Source organism: Pezoporus occidentalis, unplaced genomic scaffold (assembly GCF_034315485.1).
Source record: "Pezoporus occidentalis ecotype Australia unplaced genomic scaffold, CSIRO_AGI_Poc_V1 ctg43, whole genome shotgun sequence".
Lineage (NCBI taxonomy): Eukaryota > Metazoa > Chordata > Aves > Psittaciformes > Psittacidae > Pezoporus > Pezoporus occidentalis.
In genome coordinates, this window is record NW_026915758.1 from 1195540 (window position 1) to 1213343 (window position 17804).

The window sequence follows — 17804 nt, forward strand, 5'->3', positions numbered from 1 at the left end:
GTTTCTTTTGGGAAATTAGTACTAGAGAGCTATAGTTAGATATAGGGTTAAGGTTAAGATTGGCAGTAGTTGATGTAAAAATATAGGCAGAATAGAGAAATACAGCATCACAGGTGAGGTTCAAGTGAATTTTCTCATCTTGGTGATGTTGTAGTATGTTGGGATTTATTTTTTCCCCCCCCTCTTGGTTTTGCTGTTTTTCTATAAATACTAAGGAAGATTATTTCAGCTGAAAGCCAGAACAGTTGCAGAGAAGGATTCCAAATTTATGAATTGTCTTCCTGCTGTTGAAGAGGATATTGACTCTAGATGAAAGATGCCCAGAAAGGGTGAATAGAACAGAACTGTTGTTAAAAAGTTGTCAAAGGTCTGGATGTTTCAGTGAAGAATGAGAGATAGGAAAAGGATGTTGCTTGGTTTATTTTTTCTTCTACACTTAGTTTAATTTAGCAGTGTGGACATCCAGGAAAACCTGTAATTAAACAAAACAAATGAAAATACCCCCAACACAAACCGACAAAAGAAACCGAAAATGCAGTCAGACAAAAAAGTCTCTCTTTTTTTCAGACATTTTATTGCATTTACTGTAGATGTTACGGTTCCTGTACTTACAGGAAGAACTTTTGATTTATCTATATGTACATAGCACATAAAGCAGTAGTTCGCTGCTGGTGGACATGGTGAACATAGTTTGAGCAGTGAATGGATGGTAAATGTAATGCAAGAGGAAGCATATCTCTGAAGTCAGAAAGCTAAGAAGCTGTGCTCCAAATTCCCTGCATATTAGCCCCTTGGGTGTTGTTACCCACTGTATGTGGAGACAGACCACCACCATTTTTTGTGGTCTTGTTTGCCATCTCTTCCTGACCCAGCAGTTCTTAGTGTTTTGACCTCATTCTCTGTAGGTGTTGCTTCCTCCATAAAATTTTTATGTTCACCTGCAGTGAACTGAAGATTGGGAAGTGGTGGGTGGGATAGGAGGTAATAGGAAGGGAGATTTGGAGTAGCTGTTAGGTTGTATTTTCATGTATTTAACTGGCAGGTAACCTATGAGTTTATTACTTTTTTTTTTCCTCCTAAAGGACAGCTTTTTAAAGGGTTTGTGGATTTGCTGTTGTGGATTAAACAGTAATTGTATTGAAATAATTGAATATCACTAAAAAAATGTATTTTCCTTTTTCTAGGATAACTGGACAGCTCTCATTTCAGCAGCTAAAGAAGGACATACAGCTATTGTAGCAGAACTACTGGATCATAATGTCAGCTTGGAGCATCGAGATTTGGTATGTGTTGTCCTAGTGTAAAAATTAAAGTTTTTAGTAAGAACAGTGATTTTGAGAATTGTTAATTTTCAGTTCTGTAAATCAAATCAAAGCTCTTGTATTCTTAAGTTGTGTACTCAGTGCTGTTAAAATGGAAAAGAATATATATTTAAATATTGTTTCTACAGCTTTAAAATAGTTGCTTTAGTGTTAATGAAGGCAACTTGTTTTCTAGGGATACTTTGTTCTTCTTAATTTGCTTTGGAAAAAAATAATCTGAACAAGAGTTTGATTTTTTTTTTTTTTTTTTTTTCTCTGTTTTGGGGGAGGGTAGGCGGGTTGGTTTGTTGATGTTTTTATTGGTAGTGTGACTTTTCTTAATATTTTTGGTAAAATAAATGTTACATTTTCCCAGAAGATACCTGTCCATATTTGCTTTTTTTTCTGAACAAACCATGATTATCCATAGAGCAGTCTGTGTTCTCAACATTCTGGAATTTGTTTTAATTCATCTTGCTGAATTTTTGGTATGGGAAAGTAGGTGGTAGTAAGGTCTACCTAAAGAATTACAGAAATTGCTTATGTGATTAGAAAGTTAGATGCCTCTCAAGTCGTAGACTTGTCTTCATTGACCAAAGAGGAAATTAGACACTGCAAAGACTAATATTTGGCTTAAGTTAAGAGTATGGAAAACTACAAGGGGAGAGTACAAGTGCTTATTTTAATGGAAGTTCCACTCTGAAGGCCGAGGCGTCTTGACACATCCTGCTAATCTACAATTTCGTAAGAGTAACGTTAAGCACATCTGCATGGCTGGTGGTTGATTTCTAGGCTTCTGTCAATCAAAGAGGGATTTTTTTTAGCTCTCCAAAAGTGTATTACGAAGAAAGAAGTAAAAAGTGTGCTTACATCTATAAGAGCATATTTTAAAAATGTTATTTTAAAATTTATTTTGATTACCTGACCTGTCACAAGCCTTAAGTAGTGAGTCCTTGCTGTTGGCTACTTTACAAACTTAAATGCATACACCAGTGCAGTTTGAAATTAGTTGCTCTTCTTACTCCCTTAAGAAGACACATGATTTGTTTCTTCATGAAAAAGAACCAAATCATTACATAACTGCTTTCTGAGGGCCAGCTGTCTGTTACATGAATCCAAAGGAAACCCTCCATGTTAATTGTTTTGGATTCTAGATTTCTTTAGTTTGTTTTTTTTTTAAGGTAGTGCTTATTTTCTTTGTTCGTTTATCCACTTGTGTGCACTTCAAGTCTGAATTGAGTGTTTACAGCAAATTCAGGAGCATTTAGGACATGATATTCTACCAAGTTTTGCAACAGCAGGAAATCAGTACTTTCATACGTGTGCTTACTATTTATCCTACATAAGTAGGATTACAAGGTTGTGTAGTTAGTCCTTACTTGTTTTGGACTTGCAAAATATCTTAGGACAAATAAAAAAATGAAGTAAAAGTCACGAATTAGGTTTCTAAAGAGTATTTTTCAGTTTTTACATTTCTTTGAATTGTGTTTGCCAGGGAGGATGGACTGCCCTGATGTGGGCATCATATAAAGGCCGTACCGAAGTAGCTAAACTGCTGCTTGAGAAAGGAGCAAATCCAAACATCACAGGAATGGTAAGTTTTAGTCTTAAATACAGCCTCATCCAACTATTTAATGTCCTGAATTGCACATTCATCTTATTATCTTGCTTAAACATTTTGCATTTTTTTGCAATAGAACATTAATCACTATTTATAAAGGGCTTGCTTTAGTATCCTGCATGACAGCCGCTTTTTTTTCTTAATTTTAATTTTTTTTTTAATTAAAACAGATGACTGTAGAGCTCATAATAAAATTCAAATTAGCAGGAGAGGAAATAATAGAAAAATAGTGTATCTAATGCTACTTGAATCAGAATTTTAATTTTTCTGCATTTATGGAGGTTAATAGAGTAACTAATATGCACAACTTGGAAACAATATTTTGTTTTAATTATTCATAATAGTTATCAAGTGGCCTTATAAATATTTACCATACACATGAAAAAGAATTAAAACCCTATGATTTTGAGATTTATTTTATAAGAATTTTCTGTAAAGTATGAGCATGTTTAAACTTCAATGAGCAATTTGTTTATACTGTCAGCTCTGTAGTATTTGAGGCTACAGTGAACAGTTAACAAAGAACGCTAGTGACTTACTTTAATGATTGTTGATTTCATCTGGTTTGCATGTGCAGTTTTTGCATGTGTCACATGATGGGTCTGCAGTCCTGATTGCTTGGAATGTTGCATAGCATTCTGTTACTGATTCTTACGTTACAATTGTTTATATTAACAGGTGGATGTGAATTCTTAAACCTTGTTTAAGGCGTTATAAACCAAAATTGATTCCAAAGAGGAGACATTTTCCTAAGTATCATCTCAACAATGTACTCAGCAGCAATTATTGAAATGTAGTTAAATTTATTTCTTTATATTCCTTCTTCTATGAGTTTATTGTCTCTTGAAGCATTGTGGTCGATATTATTAATGAAAAATAATTAAGGCTAATTTTATTTCATGTGGGGTCTTTTGGTTTTGTTTTTAATTCTAAGCAATACAGCGTTTATCCAATTATTTGGGCAGCAGGACGGGGCCACTCAGAAATAGTACATCTCTTACTGCAACATGGAGCTAAAGTGAACTGCTCTGACAAAGTAAGTTATATTTGTATCATATTTGATTTCATTAATGCTTAATATACTCCTTGTAAAAGTACATTTTATTAAAAACCTAAAAATCTATGAGGTTTTGATGGAAAAACATCCGCTGTTATATTTTGCCTATGAGATTAGTATTAGTGTGCTAGAGTAAGTCACTATACTTGCAAGAAGTTTTTCCATAGTATGCTGAAGGTGTTGTGAACATTTCTTGCAGTGGAACATACTTGTTTTCTAAGCTGTTGGAAATCTTGCTGTCCAAGGTTGCATAGAAAAATAATTCTTATGGCTATCATTTACAAAGAAAAAGTCAAAATGGCTTTTCAAATGCCTGTGTTAATTCATGAGACCAAATTATGTATTTGTAAAAACTAAAGCAATAAAGTATAGGGTAAATACTAGATTGTAGGGGATGCTAAATATAGAGAGCTCTATGATAAAATGTCATAATTTTTTTTTTTCAGTATGGAACCACCCCACTCGTTTGGGCAGCGAGGAAGGGTCATTTGGAGTGTGTGAAATACTTACTGCAAATGGGAGCTGATGTTGACCAAGAAGGAGCTGTAAGTAACTTCGTTTTCCAGTGGTTAAGGAATGTTGAGTGTTCTGTTGTTATTTAAACTGCTGATACAGTGATGATTTGTATATCCACGCTACAATGAAATCTGTTGGTTTTGTTTAAAGAATTCTATGACTGCACTTATTGTGGCAGTGAAGGGTGGCTACACTGACTCAGTAAAAGAAATACTGAAGAGGAACCCAAATGTCAACTTAACAGATAAAGACGGAAATACGGCTTTGATGATTGCATCAAAGGAGGGACATACTGAAATTGTGCAGGATCTTCTTGATGCTGGAACTTATGTGAACATTCCAGATAGAGTGAGTAAATTTTAATTTCAAATTATTCATAGTTGTGGTTTTATATATATCTAAGTAGTAGTAATGTATATTGAGATATCAGCATATGTGAATTTGTGGTACATGGTTTTGGTTTTACTAGCTTTCAAGTTTTGCTGCCACCTAGGGGTATTTTTTTGTATTGCTGTTTTACAAGTGTGTTTAGTGGCAAATGTTGCTGTGTGAAGATAAACGACAGAAATTACTCTTTTTTCTTTTTATATTTTTTCTTTGAGAGTCTTGAATTGTGAGTTTGCATAGGAAATGGAAATGATTTATTGTTGTATATTTGTTGTATCTCTAACATAAGACTGAAGTAACTTGCATATTTGGTGTGGGGGTTTTGTGTATTAACAGATGTGGTAGTGCTGTTAAAATAGTAAACCAACAAGTATTATCAAAAAAAAAAAAATTCATTTCATTCAGCATCTGCCTTTATATTTTATAATGAAACTTTTTATGAGGAAACTTGCATATATTACAGGAAGACTTCAGCTCCAGATTAAGACATGTAAATGTAACAGTTGAAAGGTGCACTGTGTGCCTGAGCTGCAGTTGCATTTCTCAGTAGAGGCATGGGCAGTACCCGTATTGTGAATCTGCTTGCTAGCCATTCAGGGATTTGTTTGCTTTCTAGGTGCTTGGACTGTCTGCAGTGTCCTCTTGATAAGCTTTTCTGAAGTGTCAGAGGCAGGCCAACCACCACACCCTTGAGGCTATATGTGGTTAAACACCTAAGCTTAGATGACTCTGTCAAGATAAGTGGTTCAGTTCAGAGCAGTAATACGGTTCTGAGACTGAATGCCCAATCCCTAAATTTAATTGCTTGGTGTTGCAGAGAAGAGAGGAAGACTTCCTAATATTTGCCTCATAATTTTAAAAATATTTTGGTTGCATTTTCCTATATTTCAAGTGTTGTCTTAGTGCATTTCTGCAGCTTGGTACATAACCGTTTAAAGTGTTGTTTGTGACAACAGATTGTATGTCAGGCACGTATCAAAGCAAAACTTAAATATTTAAGAAAATACATTGCGGTCTCCCTTCCCACTTCTTTTGTCACAAAATTCTACAACTGTCTGCATTTGTGTGCTTTTAGGAAGGATAAATTACAGCTTTCAGTTTAGGTGACTGTATTCCGAAAATACATCAAACAATGAGTAGTCTTAGCTTCAGATGCTGGAGTAGATTTTGATAATGAAAATCTCTTGGTTTGCGGCCAGGTATGTAATGACAGTTACTGATAGGGGATCTGCTACTACTGAGCTTTCTAACTGAGTTCCTTACATGCCTGTGATTTAGCTCTACTTTTATTTATTTTTCTTGTTTTATCATAAAGGAGGTATTAGGTAATTTCAGGATTTCATTCTCTGAAATTCTGACATATCCCTAGGTGTGTTAAAATCAGAAGCCCTAAGCAGAATTGTAGCTTTGTTTTACATATCTACAACTCCATTTACCATAGCGAAATATTTTTTCTTAATCAATCTGAGATAAAATCAGGCTGTTGCTTCTTTTTCTTTATACCAGCATAGTGCGTATGAACAGGATAGCATTCAAACCTGCACAAAAAAAGGGACAAATCCTGTAAAATGCTTTTGTCAGTTGTGAAACATCTACAGGAGACAGCCAACATTCTTGTCTAATTGTAAAGTAGTTATTGTGTGTGACTGGTCTTCTTAAGAACACAGAGAATAGCTAGATTTTTGTCATATTGATTATTAGTTTGTGCTGTTATTTTTTAGGATAGTGGTTTAAGCTGAACCCATTTTCTGGGTGTTTTGTTTTACCATATGTTTAATATTTAATCTCTTTGCAAAAAAAAAAAAAAAAAAAATTCCAGAATTTTGTCTTCTATATGTTGATTCTTTTGCAGAGGTAGAACTATTTTTTGTATTTTTAAAATGGGTGCAGATTTCTTAATGTAAATAGGCATTATGTATATTCTGAGGCTATAATTTATTCTGTGCTGCATTTTATTTGCTAAATAGTATTAATTCATCCTCAGTATTCTTTCACTGTTTTTCTAGAGTGGCGATACAGTGCTGATTGGGGCAGTTAGAGGAGGTCATGTTGAAATTGTGAGGGCCCTGCTCCATAAATACGCCGATATAGATATCAGAGGTCAGGTAAGTACAATGGCTTAAATGTTAGAGTAGTTCTTAAGTAGGATGTGAAGTTGAGTACAAAACAATTATATGGTGTTTCTAAAACCAGGGCTTTAAAAACTTGCTCAGTCTACTCTGTAGGAAACTCAGATGCCCATCAAACATTAAAAATGCACCATGTTGCTCCACAGTTTTTAAGATCTAAGACATATGTAATTGCAGTGACTTGTTAAGCAACATTTTTTTCAGTTGATCTGTATAATGGTTGAAAAGTAAAAGATGTAACTGGAGCTTACTTCAGCTGCACTACTGAACCATTAAAAAAATTAAATACCCCCCAGCAGTATTATTTTAATACTTAATATTTTAATTTTAGTATCAGCATATCAAAATATGATACCCCTTAGATTATACCTGTTGTCAGTGCAGTTCTGTCACTGTGCTTGGTGGGTTCTTGTCTCCTTCACTCACTTCCTTTCTGGTGTTAAGCAGTGTTGTCAGTGATTTCCATGCTTTCTGTCTCCACCTTCCTTCCTTTTTTGTCCTTTGATTAAGGTTTTTATTTTTCTACTGAAAACTCTCTTATTTGTTTTTATTGTGCAGTCAACTTACTTTCTTTTGCTTGAAGCTATTCAAATCACTCCACTTGCAGGCACATATGTTCTGCCAAGTTTTACCACAAAACTAATTGGTCACTAAGCTGCAAAGATTCAGTTCCTGCTCTTCGTGCAGAGCCTCTTCAAGAAGCTAAGAAACTTTTAGTTTAGCGAAAAAGTAGCATTTGGATCTTTTCCTTTAATCTTGGAATTGTATGTCTTAGACATGGGTCTGAAAATGGGGAGCTTTTGATGTAACCAAGGCAATACAGCAGTAGCAAGAGGACCCAGCCTCCTCAGGGGTGGGAAGCCTGTGAATTCTGGCAGTGTAAGGGTATCTGTATAGCCATTTGCAGTGGTTAATCCAGAGAAAATATTTGTGAGAAAACATATGGAGAAAACTTGTTGACGCAGCAGGAGTGAGTACCATCAGAGGAAGATTCTGGCTGTGTGCTTCAGAACTTTAGATTAGGACCAGCTAATCTGGGGAGATTTGCTGCCTGCTCAAATCTGTGATGTTCCAGAAAGATTGTAGAGTCTTGTACAGCAACTGTGCTCCTTGCTGTGTTTGTTCATTCGTATGGACACCATCTGTGGAGACCTGGAGCAGATAGAATGTGACTGCAGGGCTCTGGGAGTGAGTGCTGGGGCTGTGGAGGACTTGCACTTGGTGTTCTTTCTAGCCCTTCTGATAAGGGGCAAGAGCGCAGCTGGGAGGATCTGACAGACCAGTGCCTGGCTGAGCAGCTGGTGTTCCTGGTGTGGAGTCAGCTTCCTCAGGCTTGTGTCTTGTTGGAAGCCACCTGATGGAAGTATGGAGGACATGAAATTCAGGTGACTGGAAGAAAGAAATCCTGGTGACCAGGACTGTTAAACTGTCAAGAAAGGCTTTAAAGTCAGTGAAGCCCACGAGTGGGAGAGAAATTGCTGCAAATGAAAGAAGCAAGCAAAGGGGACTTTGACATTCCTGCTTAGAAGCGGATGTGTGTTCAGAGCCTTTTCTTAAAGTGTCTCCATAACAGTGAGCATCAAACAGAAAAAGTCATGGTGCAATCACTAGGCTATGTAAAGAGTGGAAGCAATGGAGACTTTCTGGGATAGAACACATGACTGAAAAAAAAAAAAGAAAAAAGGTGACACAAGAAGATTTTTAGCTATCAACCATCCCAACTGGTTCAGCTGTACAGTGTATGGCTGATCTGCATTCTGGTGCTTTGTTTTGACTTTCATGTCCATCTGCTTCTACAGCTTTTCAGCTTGCATGGCCTGTTTTAGGCCAGCCAACCAGTTCAGTAGTTTTATTAAGCTATACTGTAAAATTGAGAACAAAAAGGAATTTATTTTTTTTTTTATGGCTTCAGAGTGGTTTCCACTTCCATGTTCTAACAGGGGAGAATTTTCTTTTTTAAATTAAAAGAAAGCAAGCCCCAGGAAACATGACTAAAATAAAACAGGGCAACACTGGAAAAAGTGTGTTTACTTGATTAGAAAACTTGAATATTTGAGTTACAAATGAATACTTTATATACAGTTACAGTATCACAGTATGCTAGAGATTGGAAGGGACCTTGAAAGATCATCTAGTCCAATCCCCCTGCCGGAGCAGGAGCACCTAGATAATGTTACACAGGAATGTGTCCAGGCGGGTTTTGAATGTCTCCAGGGAAGGAGACTCCACAACCTCCCTGGGCAGCCTGTTCCAGTGTTCTGTCACCCTCACTGAGAAGAAGTTTCTTCTCAAGTTTAAGTGGAACCTCTTGTGTTCCAGTTTGTACCCATTACCCCTTGTCCTATCATTGTTTGTCACTGAGTAGAGCCTGGCTCCATCCTCGTGACACTCCCCCTTTATATATTTATAGACACTTATAAGGTCACCCCTCAGTCTCCTCCAAACTATAGAGACCCAGCTCCCTCAGTCTTTCCTCATAAGGGAGATGCTCCACTCCCTTAATCATCTTCGTTGCCCTTCGCTGGACTCTCTCCAGCAGCTCCCTGTCCTTCTTGAACTGAGGGGCCCAGAACTGGACACAATATTCCAGATGCGGTCTCACCAGGGCAGAGTAGAGGGGAAGGAGGACCTCTCTCGACCTACTAACCACCCCCCTTCTAATACACCCCAGGATGCCATTGGCCTTCTTAGCCACAAGGGCACAGTGTTGGCTCATGGTCATCCTGTCGTCCACTAGGACCCCCAGGTCCCTCTCCCCTACACTGCTCTCTAACAGGTCGTTTCCCAACCTATACTGGAACCTGGGGTTGTTCCTGCCCAGATGCAGGACTCTACACTTCCCTTGTTAGATTTCATCAAGTTATTCCCTGCCCAACTCTCCAGCCTGTCCAGGTCTCGCTGGATGGCAGCACAGCCTTCTGGCGTGTCAGCCACTCCTCCCAGCTTAGTGTCATCAGCAGACTTGCTGATAGTACACGCAATTCCCTCATCTAAATCCTTGAGGAATATATTAAATAATACTGGTCCCAGTACTGACCCTTGAGGCACTCCACTAGTTACAGGCCTCCAACTAGACTCCGCCCCATAGACTACAACTCTCTGGCTTCTCTCCTTCAGCCAGTTCACAGTCCACCTCACTACCTGATCATCCAGTCCACACTTCCTCAATTTAGCTGTGAGGATGCTGTGGGAGACTGTGTCAAATGCTTTGCTGAAGTCAAGGTAGACCACATCCACCGCTCTGCCATCATCCATCCACCGTGTTATTTCCTCATAAAAGGCTAAGAGATTGGTCAAACATGATTTCCCCCTGGTGAAGCCATGTTGACTGCCCCTCATAACCCTCTTATCCTTGATATGCCTTAAGATGGCACCAAGGATAAGGTGTTCCATCACTTTCCCAGGGATGGAGGTGAGGCTGACCGGTCTATAGTTACCCGGATCCTCCTTCTTGCCCTTTTTGAAGACCGGAGTGACATTTGCTTTCCTCCAGTCCTCACGCACCTCTCCCGTTTCCCAAGACTTGGTAAAGATGATGGAGAGAGGTCTAGCAATGACTTCCGCCAGTTCCCTCAGCACCCGCGGGTGCATCCCATCTGGACCCATGGATTTATGGACGTCCAGATTGCTCAAGTGGTCTCCAACCCATTCCTCATCGTCTAAGGCAAACCGCTCCGTTGACCTGACTTCATCTAAGGTCTCAGGGGTACAGGGCTCTTGAGGACTCCCTGCAGCAGAGTAGACAGAGACGAAGGCATTCAGTAACTCTGCCATCTCTGTATCTTCTGTCACCAGGGCACCCATCCCGTTCATCAGTGGGCCTACATTGCCTCTGGTGTTAGTTTTATCTGCCATGTATTTGAAAAAGCTCTTTTTGCTGTCCTTGACCCTTCTCGCCAGGTTTAATTCTAAGGAGGCCTTAGTCCTCCTAGCTGCCTTCCTACATCCTCTAGCAGCAGCCTTATATTCCTCCCAAGTGGCCAGCCCCTCCTTCCATGACCTGTAAACTCTCCTCTTCCACTTGAGCATACCCAGCAATTCCCTATTTAGCCACGCAGGTCTCCTGGCCCTCTTCCTTGACTTCCTACGTGTCGGGATGCTCTGATCTTGAGCTCGGAAAAAGCAATCCTTGAATGTCAACCAACTATCTTGGGTCCCTTTACCTTCAAGCAGCCTTGCCCATGGGATTTCCCTAGCAATTGCTTGAAAAGGCCAAAGTTTGCCCTGCTAAAGTCCAGGGTTGCAATTCTACTTGCTATTTTACTGGTCCTACCACACAAGATCCTGAATTCCACCATCTCGTGGTCGCTGCAACCAAGGCGGCCCTCAACCCTTACTGCTTCGACCAGACCCTCCTTGTTAGTGAGGATGAAATCCAGCAGCTCTCCTCTCCTGGTCGGCTCATCCACCATTTGCAGGAGGAAGTTATCATCCATACACTGGAGGAACCTCCTGGACTGTGGCTGGGTTGCCGGGTGGTCCTTCCAGCAAACATCAGGGAAGTTAAAATCCCCCACGATGACCCCGGCCTGTGACTGTGAGGCCGCTCTCAGCTGCCTGTAGAAGGCCTCGTCAACTTCCTCACCCTGATCTGGTGGTCTGTAACAGACACCTACAACAGTATCCCCCCTGCCAGCCTGCCCCTTAATTCTCACCCACAGACTCTCAACTCTGTCCCTGGACAGAACTCGGTGCATTGTAGTTGCTCCCGCACGTAAAGAGCAACCCCACCACCCCAGCTGGCTGGCCTGTCTTTCCTGAAAAGGACATAGCCCTCCATGACTATATTCCAGTCATGTGAGCTGTCCCACCAAGTCTCTGTAATTGCCACCAGATCATAGTCTCCTGACTTAACACAGGTTTCCAACTCCTCCTGCTTATTTCCCATGCTGCGCTCATTGGTGTACAGACATTCCAGGGAGCGAGCTGAGCACACCGATTTCACCCTAGGATTATAGGAGGCCTCCCAGTCTTCAATTAGATTGAATCTGCTTGGATTTTTAAAGCTCTTTATATGTTTTGCATGGCTTTATAAAGTAATTTGTATTTTCTAGCCAGGTTTCCATTTTCTCCTCCCAGTCCCACTAGCGTGCCAATTAGATTTGGTGGTGTTTCCCTTTTCCTTCAGCTGTGCTCAAATTTGCTGTGTTACGTGCTGCTTTCAATATAGTGGTTATACTTTGTATACAGTTTTTTAAATTAAACCAGCTGAATGACAGTACTGTTAACATTTAATACTCTCTTTTTTTCAGGATAATAAAACTGCTTTATATTGGGCAGTTGAGAAAGGAAATGCTACAATGGTGAGGGATATCTTGCAGTGCAACCCTGATACTGAAACGTGTACCAAGGTAATGATTAGAAATTTTAATTGAATTGCTTTGTTTAATATCTGTTCTTTTTTCAAGTCCCATGTGATGTTAAGATCGTAATGCTCTTCTGAGGTGCAGAATTTATTTTTGGCAGTGGTAATGTCCCCTTTGTTGATAAACTTTACCTACTACTAAAACTCAACAGCAGGGAAAGTGGGTACTTCACCTCAGCGTCATTGACCTGGCCAGCAATAAAGAGTAGAGAGCACTACTGGAAACTGAAGAATGAGGTTTCTGATATTAACACGCTTAAAGTTCAACCCACCATTTACTGCATGTGCAGGAATAAAACAAATAGAGGGAGTAGTATGTACAGCAGTGAATTACCTCTTCCATGAGTCTCTTTTCAAATATCTTGTGTTATATCTGAATCTGTTTTTTCTCTGTTTGGCACTGTTACGAACAGAAATATATTTTATTCTGTGATTCTAATCAATCTAGAATACAAGGTCTGTAATTTGCTCTGAAGTGTTGTTCTTGCACAGCAGCATATTAAAAAATTATCTTAAAAGTTTGATATTTAATTTCTTATGCTATCACTAGTTTTTGCTTGGTTTTGAATATACAGAGAAGATCTTATTAGGCTTACTTTTCCTTTTTAGGATGGAGAAACACCACTTATAAAGGCAACCAAGATGAGAAATATTGAAATAGTAGAGCTTCTTCTGGATAAAGGAGCTAAGGTCTCTGCTGTAGACAAGGTAAAGAATGTTTATTTAGTGCATTTAATCATTTTGCATTTGCAGCAGAATTTTATAGTGATCTGTCAAGGCTAATACAAAAAGAGTTTCCCATAGGCTTAATAATTAGACAGACCTTAATGCTTAAATGCGTAATACTAAAATGTCCCACATACTTAATATATATCAGAAAACTATAAATTAATTCCCACCATTAATACATTGATTTTTTTGGTTTGCAGTAGGGTGCTTCTAGCAGTATGAGAAGAAAAAAATACCAGGTCAGGAGTAAGATTTTCACAGATAAGAATCCTAATTCTTAATACACTTGAAAAAAGAGCATAGAGAATGGTTGTTACTTGTCACTGATTTCTTTTTGATTAGTAGACATTAAACCAAGCAATGCCAAGGACAAATACAATGGTTTGTTACTGTCCTCTTATGCGTTACTTACTTTGACTGTAAACATTTTAGACACAAAACCATTTATTTGATACCTTTCTGACCTCTTTGTATTAAATTTAGGGCAAATAAGTAATAATGTTGTTTTGATGTTATAAATCTGAGCAGACACTGAAATAATTCTAACAAGCAGTATTTCTTGTTCTCAACAAGTCTCTGAATTTACTAGTAGACACTTGTTTCTAAATAGATACTACAGTTTTCATGAGCCGTAAGATACCCTTATAAATGTTTAAGAAGATAGCGCCTTACATTTAGCATTGTAAGAGCTACCTTTTCTGAAACTTTTATAATGCTTTGTCAAGGGGAGAAAATGCTTGTTGTAAGGCATTAATGCTGCTGAGAATACCTCAAGATGTTTTTCAAGTAAATAACACATCTGAAACAACGTGGAGCATATGGTCTGTTTGTAATCTTAGGAATTCATGTTATATATTATTAGTTTTTCACTTAATTGCAGAAAGGTGATACGCCACTTCATATTGCCATTCGTGGAAGGAGCCGTAAACTTGCTGAATTACTCTTAAGAAATCCAAAAGATGGTAGATTACTTTATAGACCCAACAAAGCAGGAGAAACACCTTACAATATTGACTGTAGCCACCAGAAGAGTATTTTAACACAGATATTTGGAGCCAGTAAGCATAAGTATTTAATTTTATATCCTTTTTTTGTCACTTGTATATTGAGAATCCAGTTTATTCAATTCTGCATGGAAAAGTGGTAACTGTTTAGGTTTTTAACTATTGTAACTAATAGAGAAAAAAAAAAATTGGCAAAAAAAAAAGGCATTCTGAAAGCCTAACAAAGGCCAAATGTACTTCTTATTTTTGACTTTTGGCACTGGATATGGTGTAACTTCTGCTGATTGTTTCATTTTTCCCTGCCTCTTGCTTGTGTGGGACTTGTTTTCTTTAACTTGCTGTGATTTGGGGTTTTTTTTGAATCTTTTGTGGTAAGCTTTAATGGTTATTATATTAATGGTTATCGTATTAATTATATGATATTTATGTGGATGATTTAAAATTCTTTGAACAAGAACGTGCCAATAATAGCTATTTTATGGAGGAGTAAATATAGAAATATAGGTGAACCTTTAATAATTTTAGGTATGAAAATTGTCACATTGAGATTTCTTAAAGCAGGGATCTGTAATGTAGTTTGCTTTATGTATTACAGGACATTTGTCTCCCACGGAATCTGACGGTGACATGCTGGGTTACGATCTGTACAGCAGTGCTTTGGCTGATATTCTGAGTGAACCAACCATGCAGCCACCTATCTGTGTAGGCTTGTATGCACAGTGGGGTAGTGGAAAATCTTTCCTGCTCAAGAAACTAGAAGGTAAAAGTTGATTTTCTGTAAGTTAGAATTTATCTATGAAAAGCATCACATGGAAATTACTAGTTTTTGCACCAGATCTAGGTCCATGTAATGTTGTATCTAGCCTCTGTTTCTCTAATGAAAGGATTTAAATTGCAGTGTGGTCAGTTCATCCATAGGATGCTTTGTTCATTTTAAGTATTTTAGCACAGTCTTTAAGTCTTGCTGTCTGTTGACCTCTGGGCTTCCTGCAGCAGTGAATCTACCCTTTAGGTACTGCTGAAAGCATAGCTGCTAACATGTGCCTTGCTGGGGGTGTCTGTGTGTCAGATCAGGATCGGATCTGTTTTGCTGCAGTATTTACTTATTGTGCCTCCTGTGTCATATGTATTTTCTTTTTAAGTGTTTAAGAACAAATTCCAGGCTATTAACATTTTTTTCTCTGTAGTGTATTTTGACTGCATTCAGTTTTCTTCCCCTTTCCCTTTATTTAGCTTGAACTTTTTGAACTTCTGTAATGACAGGAAGGCAAATGCAGAAAATGGAGAGTCAATATTTTTCACAGTGGAAATCTGCATCTTATTTACAGCTTTAGCTTTTTCTAACAGAGGATATTTTTCTGAGATGTTACAGTATAATTCAAAATACTTACAGCAGTCTTGATACTGCTTACTTTCTGTGATAGCTGTGTTTTTAAAAAGCTTCTGTGGTAGTCAAAATGGGGTCTCTTCATTATTTTGTTTACTTCATGCCCCATGTCGTAAACAAGAAGTGGTGTCCATATTTAATGTTTATTGTTGAAGAGCTCTTACATTTTTAAAACGCCTATTTCACTATTTTTTTTCCTGTTCCTCATTTATCTTTTTGTTCTGGACTGTGTATTTCTTATTCAATAGATCCTAAATAAGTTTCTTCAGGAATTCCTGTTTTAGTAAACACGAGTCAGCTCGTAAATGCTGAGGCCTTTACATTCTTCTGTTACATCTGACTTTTTGAGGAATGTGGACCAGATTTCGGTGATGGAAGTTTTGAGGGTTGTTGGTGTTTTGTTTTTTTTTTTGACAGATGCATTTATTTTGGGGGGGGGAGGGGGGTGGTGGTGTCATGAAATGTTTTAAACTTACGAAGGAGGATAAGAAATGACATGACTTTTAATATACTTTAGAAGTAGAAAACCTGCAGCAAGCAGTGTATTGTGTATTTAAATGGTTTCATTCATTGTATGAATGAAAACTTGGGGTTTTGAACTAATGTTTGAAGAAGAATTCAAGTATTGTTTTTTTTAATCAGTAATAGGGAAAAGCTGCACACTTTAATGAAAAAGTGTTTCATTTCAAAGATTATCATTATAATACCCTTTTTGCTTTCTGATCTGCAGTGATTTTACATGTTAAGTGGTTTTTGTCTTTTCGTTTTAGATGAAATGAAGACTTTTGCAGGACAGCAGATTGAACCTTTGTTTCAGTTCTCCTGGCTTATTGTATTCCTCACGCTTCTGCTGTGTGGAGGTTTGGGTTTATTGCTTGCTTTCACAGTGGATGCAAAGCTTGGAATAGCAGTGTCACTCAGCTTATTAGCAGTTCTCTACATTTTCTTTAGTAAGTCTTACTTTATATGAAGTTTGTGAAAGTTTTCATTTAGTTTTGGAATTCTGTATTTCTTTGTAGACATGCTTTGTGATTCAGAAAAAATGCTAAAAGTTTTTGTAGAAAATAGGACCCCTTCAGACCTTTTACTTGTGATTTGTATGTAATTTGTGAGAGGGCATTCATGAAAGTAGCCAATTTTTGTGTATTAACTTCATTATGTTACTCTTACCATTCTCACTTTTAGTGTTAACTGTTAAAAATAAATTCAGCTCTTTTTACACAACTCCATACCTTTTCCTTTCAGACTTCATAGTTCATTCAGTTGTGAACATTGACTAAAATGTAGCCATAACGTCTTTCTTATTTTTAGCTGTAATTTACTTTGGTGGCCGGAGAGAAGGTGAGAGGTGGAACTGGGCCTGGGTGTTAAGTGCGAGGTTGGCAAGACATATTGGATATTTAGAGTTGCTTCTCAAACTCATGTTTGTGAACCCACCAGAATTACCAGAGCAAACCACTAAAGCTTTACCTGTCAGGTTAGTTATTTCGTTTATTTACTCTTGAATGAATAATTCAGGTTCACTCTGATCCTTTCTAAACTGTGTGTATTATTGTGTGTTTATCTTCCTATGAAAAGCTGTTGAGATTTCTGTTTGAAAAACAGTAGCACTGGAAGATCACATAGTTAAATTTTTAAGAGTGAAGAAAATAGGGGTGTTTTCACTACTCTGGCAAAGTTGTTGAAAGCTGCTGCTTTTCAGTATTGGGGTTTTGACTGTCATACTAATATATGTAACAGACAAAATAAGAATTCAGTTTTCTGGTACAGCTTACCATGTATTAAGTTTAAAGCTTATTTTACTGATAATTTCTGCTGATGCCTTTTTGCCTTTCTCCTAAGTAAAGCATCAAACTGCTCAAAGCTTCTAGCTTACCTAAAAGCAAGAAAAGTTACGCCATGTGTTCTGTAGTTTTGTTTACTTCTCTTGTTTAGAGACTTGTATTTTCACCTCATGGTGCTATTATTCTGGTTGTTTTGTTTTTTTTTTTAATCCTCAATAAATATTTGAAAATAGTTTGCGATGGACTTTTAAAAATACTTGCCAATATTATGTTTTGGCATCATAAAGATATTTTTACTGCTGTTTGAGATGCTGTTGCTGATGTGATCATTGTTACCTTATTAAGAAATAAAGTCTTACAATAGGAAGTGGAGCAAAGAGAAGGTTCATAACAAGAAGAAATAAATAAATAAATTCGTAAATTCCATGGAGAGTTAAAAAAAGAAAAAAGTATTTAAGTGTTTTACATGTTTTTGCCACCTGAAAAAACTTCCAGCTGCAGAGATGTGGCAATATTTTTGTTTT

The 17804-nt window shown here is 37.7% G+C and overlaps 1 protein-coding gene across 4 annotated transcripts in view; it reads left to right on the plus strand.

Moving 5' to 3' along the window:
- Positions 1–17804, plus strand: part of KIDINS220 (kinase D interacting substrate 220) — an 80343-nt gene that overhangs the window by 16064 nt on the left and 46475 nt on the right. For all 4 annotated transcript variants that reach the window (XM_062634532.1, XM_062634533.1, XM_062634534.1 and 1 more), the window contains exons 4-15: positions 1185–1283; positions 2797–2895; positions 3857–3958; positions 4426–4524; positions 4646–4843; positions 6889–6987; positions 12264–12362; positions 12986–13084; positions 13986–14163; positions 14705–14869; positions 16267–16446; positions 16808–16973. In XM_062634532.1, the coding sequence (XP_062490516.1) occupies positions 1185–1283; positions 2797–2895; positions 3857–3958; positions 4426–4524; positions 4646–4843; positions 6889–6987; positions 12264–12362; positions 12986–13084; positions 13986–14163; positions 14705–14869; positions 16267–16446; positions 16808–16973 (1583 nt within the window). The remainder of the gene's footprint in view (positions 1–1184; positions 1284–2796; positions 2896–3856; positions 3959–4425; positions 4525–4645; positions 4844–6888; positions 6988–12263; positions 12363–12985; positions 13085–13985; positions 14164–14704; positions 14870–16266; positions 16447–16807; positions 16974–17804) is intronic.